This window comes from Anneissia japonica, unplaced genomic scaffold (assembly GCF_011630105.1).
Source record: "Anneissia japonica isolate Jap-2015-1 unplaced genomic scaffold, ASM1163010v1 scaffold1302_len1884557_cov193, whole genome shotgun sequence".
Classification (NCBI taxonomy): domain Eukaryota; kingdom Metazoa; phylum Echinodermata; class Crinoidea; order Comatulida; family Comatulidae; genus Anneissia; species Anneissia japonica.
In genome coordinates, this window is record NW_022736804.1 from 1351582 (window position 1) to 1354985 (window position 3404).

Below are 3404 nucleotides of genomic sequence, written 5' to 3' on the forward strand. Positions count from 1 at the left end.
TGGATCCGCCCCTTCATCATCAAGCAATAACGTACTAGGCCTAATGTACCGTACATATTGCCATCTGAACTCTTTCTAAAGCCTCTAGACATTGCTACCTGTGTCATTAGAAAAAATGTACTGTAAGCGGGTTTCGGCATACAGGACACAAAAATTTGAGGAAATAGTACCTCTAGATAGCCGGAAATGACACTCTTATAGTAAAATTTATTAGGCTTAGGCCTATCATTGCTCTGGCTGTACAGTGCTCTTTCGTTAATTTCAACAAAGTTCAGCCATCTTCTTGTCTTATGAAATTACATTGCGGTCTAAAAGTGGGGAACACCCCCTTAAAATATGTTGGGGACGTTTCCCACTTCCCCCTATGATCGGCGCGCCCATGCTGGCTTCTCTCTTAAAAGGTCGCTTCGTGTACCTGCTACTCTCGTCTGTCCACAACAGGAGCTGAATAAATTAATTTTATAATGCTTTTAAAAAAGCATCATTACATTCTATTCAGCCCCTGTTGTGGATGTAATCATGCTTTAAAAAAAAACAGTTTTAGTGTCGAAATAACAAAAAAAAAAACAAACCTACCGTATTCATCGTAAATATAAGCCTGCAAGAATGTTAAGACTTACTAGTATATGGACTTGTGTTGTTATTTTATTTTATTTTTCTCTTTCAGCACTCCTTAAACCAACATTGTCTACAACTAAGACTTCTTCAAGAGGCCACACTGAATAAGGACGAGCAAAAGTCGATTGCAATTGACGGATATGTGAACGGCTTTCATGTTACATTCCCCCGTCGGGGAGAAAACCACAATTCTTCAGGGAGAAAAAATGTATATAGGCCTATATTTCAACATATTAGGCCTAGTAGACTTTAAAATTGATTAAATAAGCCTTTGATAAACCCCTAAATTGTCATGTTTTTCGGAAGCCTCGCCTCCGGACCCGAAAGATTTTGGTCGACGCACGACCACTCCCAATTTTCTCAAGACATCGAACACCCCCTCGGACAAACCCTGGCGCCACCCCTATTTTTATGTCGAATGCATTTTCAATAGATTGCTGTTCATTTACTTCTTCCAATAAACTATTTAATAAATATGTATGAAGGCTACGTGTTTAATTTGGGTTTTCTTAAAACAGCATAAAAAACATATTTTTATAAATTTTGAAGGTATTACACCAATACTTGAATACCACCCCGCTACGTCACTGATATAGGCCTATTTATATATAAGGCGATAAAACAAGGTATAAGATTAGCCAAAATTTAATTTTACACAAATGTTTAATAATACGACAAAAAACCAAGCAAGAGCAATAAAGTAAGGTAAAATAGCTACGAAAGATTTTTCTCCATGGTAATGTAATGTATTTAGATTGGACTATCTCGTACAGTAAGCTGCTTCTTCACTAATGTCTGAGCTATCCATAAACCGGTACCAGCTACTCTCATCTGCATATTTAATATTATTTATCCACGTCCTTAAGACGATTGGTTTATTTCATTTTTGTTTATTGCTCATCCTTACGTCACTACAGTACCATGAAAAAAAAAACAAAGGGTTTAAGGAAAGGGATTTGTAGAAACCACTGAATATAAGGAGATAACTAACAAGGTCGCCAGATAACGTATTTAAAGAAACGATCAGTCTTCTTGGTCAAATATTCCTCATCAAGATGAAGACGTGTGTAGTTGTATTAGTTCTTGGCCTTCTTGTCTGTGCTCCAACAGTTTATCCTAATCCACTAGGTAAGTCTTATTTTTTTTTATATCATTTAGATTATAGAAAATATTCTTTCAAATCAATTCATGTTTTGCCTGGATCACGAGGTATAATTATTATTCGCTGGAATAATGGTAACAAACTATTGTTTAATATTTAAACGCCACTAGGCCATTATTATATAGCTCATGTTTAACAATTTAAATTGATGATAATGGTAATATTTTGCCTGTTAAGGTCGACTAGCATAGGAAACAATTACACTTTCTTTAAAAGTTGTGTTTTTGTGAAGTAAAATAATAATTTTCGTTATTTATTCTTTAGCATGTTATATGGAGTGTAGCACGTTCTGCGCTAAGGATATTCCAGGTACGATTGAATGGTTTGTTTATTTTACTTTCAATTAAAAATTAGTCTAAAAGAGATTAGCTATGAAATATATAATTACAGTACTTTGTTTCTGTTAATTGTAGTTGTTCTGACTTTTTGTTTTTATTAGGAATGTCAAAGCCACCAGTGTCAGCTGCGTGTTCCCCTTGCGAATGCCCTGTCCGACCACTGTGTAAGTCCACTATGTGTATTTCTTGTTCTTAAAACATAATTTGTTTTATATTAATATAGTACGTTCACCGTTCATAATTAAAATCCTATTAATAGGTTATTAATATAGTACGCCCGCTGTTTGTAATGAAAGTCCTGAGTATTAGGCCTAATAATAATTCAAAATCAAATCAAATAGGCCTACTTCTTTATTGTCAATACAATGAAGAAAAAGAAACAGTATAATATAATTGAAATAAATAAATTGCATGGAAGGAGTCTACAATAAGTTTTGCAAGATCTCACAGAGCCTTGGGACGTAGGCCTACCGTAGTTACCTTTTAAAAAAGTTAAACAAAATGACGGTAATGCATTAGAAGTTATGTTTTATCTGAACTATGGATAACAAGAAATTATATACCTGTAAAAGTAAAGTAATTCCGTTCCGTGTTCAAATACTTTTGTAATATTCATAATTACATTGGTGTTGATGTATGCTCCCCCCCCCCCACCAGACACACACACTTCGGTGAAGCTGAAGGGTGAGACTCCAATTTATTTACCGCATCGTCGTTCTCTTCTTTTCCTTTTACCGTCGTTCAGAGACTTTGCCCATTGTTCGAACCAAATTGCGATCTGTCTGAGGTGCCAAACAGCATTCCATCATTTTTCTTACTTTCTTTTTATTATTTGTAGATTGCAAATCATGTAACAAAATATGCAAGAACAAGACTTTTATGATGAGTAAGTAGCAAAACATTTAAAAATATCTATATTATGCGTTTATAAAGTACATTGTTTGAATTGCCTTGGTTATGCCTAATTATTACAAACTTTTAAATGTAAATTGATTTATGTTTATATCACTATTACATTGAGTATTTTGACGTTATCGACGTCGCATAACCTTAGTACTATCATTACCTCATGTGGTCGGTCAGTTGTGTGAGAGAAAGTGCCTGGGGGTTAGATCTTCACCTATACCGTATCCTATAAGCTCATATGGTTTAATTGGGATACTCACCTTTATAGCAAGAGGTTCGAATCTCGCCAGACACTTTTTTTCAAACAACTGAAATAAAGGAACTTACCGATGAGCTGTTTGATACAATTATTACATGTTCCTATTCGAGCACTGTTACTG

General features: G+C 34.8%; 2 protein-coding genes across 2 annotated transcripts in view; both read left to right on the forward strand.

Annotated features, from left to right (window-relative positions):
* The window catches only part of LOC117116890, a 2571-nt gene extending 1160 nt beyond the window's left edge, over positions 1-1411 (forward strand). The window contains exon 3 of the mRNA XM_033261011.1: positions 668-1411. Within this exon, the coding sequence (XP_033116902.1) occupies positions 668-871 (204 nt within the window). The 3' untranslated portion in view covers positions 872-1411. The remainder of the gene's footprint in view (positions 1-667) is intronic.
* Positions 1412-1548: 137 nt separating this feature from the next.
* The window catches only part of LOC117116891, a 2870-nt gene continuing 1014 nt past the window's right edge, over positions 1549-3404 (forward strand). Inside the window, exons 1-4 of the mRNA XM_033261012.1 lie at positions 1549-1746; positions 2045-2089; positions 2220-2282; positions 2957-3004. Coding sequence (XP_033116903.1) covers positions 1674-1746; positions 2045-2089; positions 2220-2282; positions 2957-3004 — 229 coding nt within the window. The 5' untranslated portion in view covers positions 1549-1673. The remainder of the gene's footprint in view (positions 1747-2044; positions 2090-2219; positions 2283-2956; positions 3005-3404) is intronic.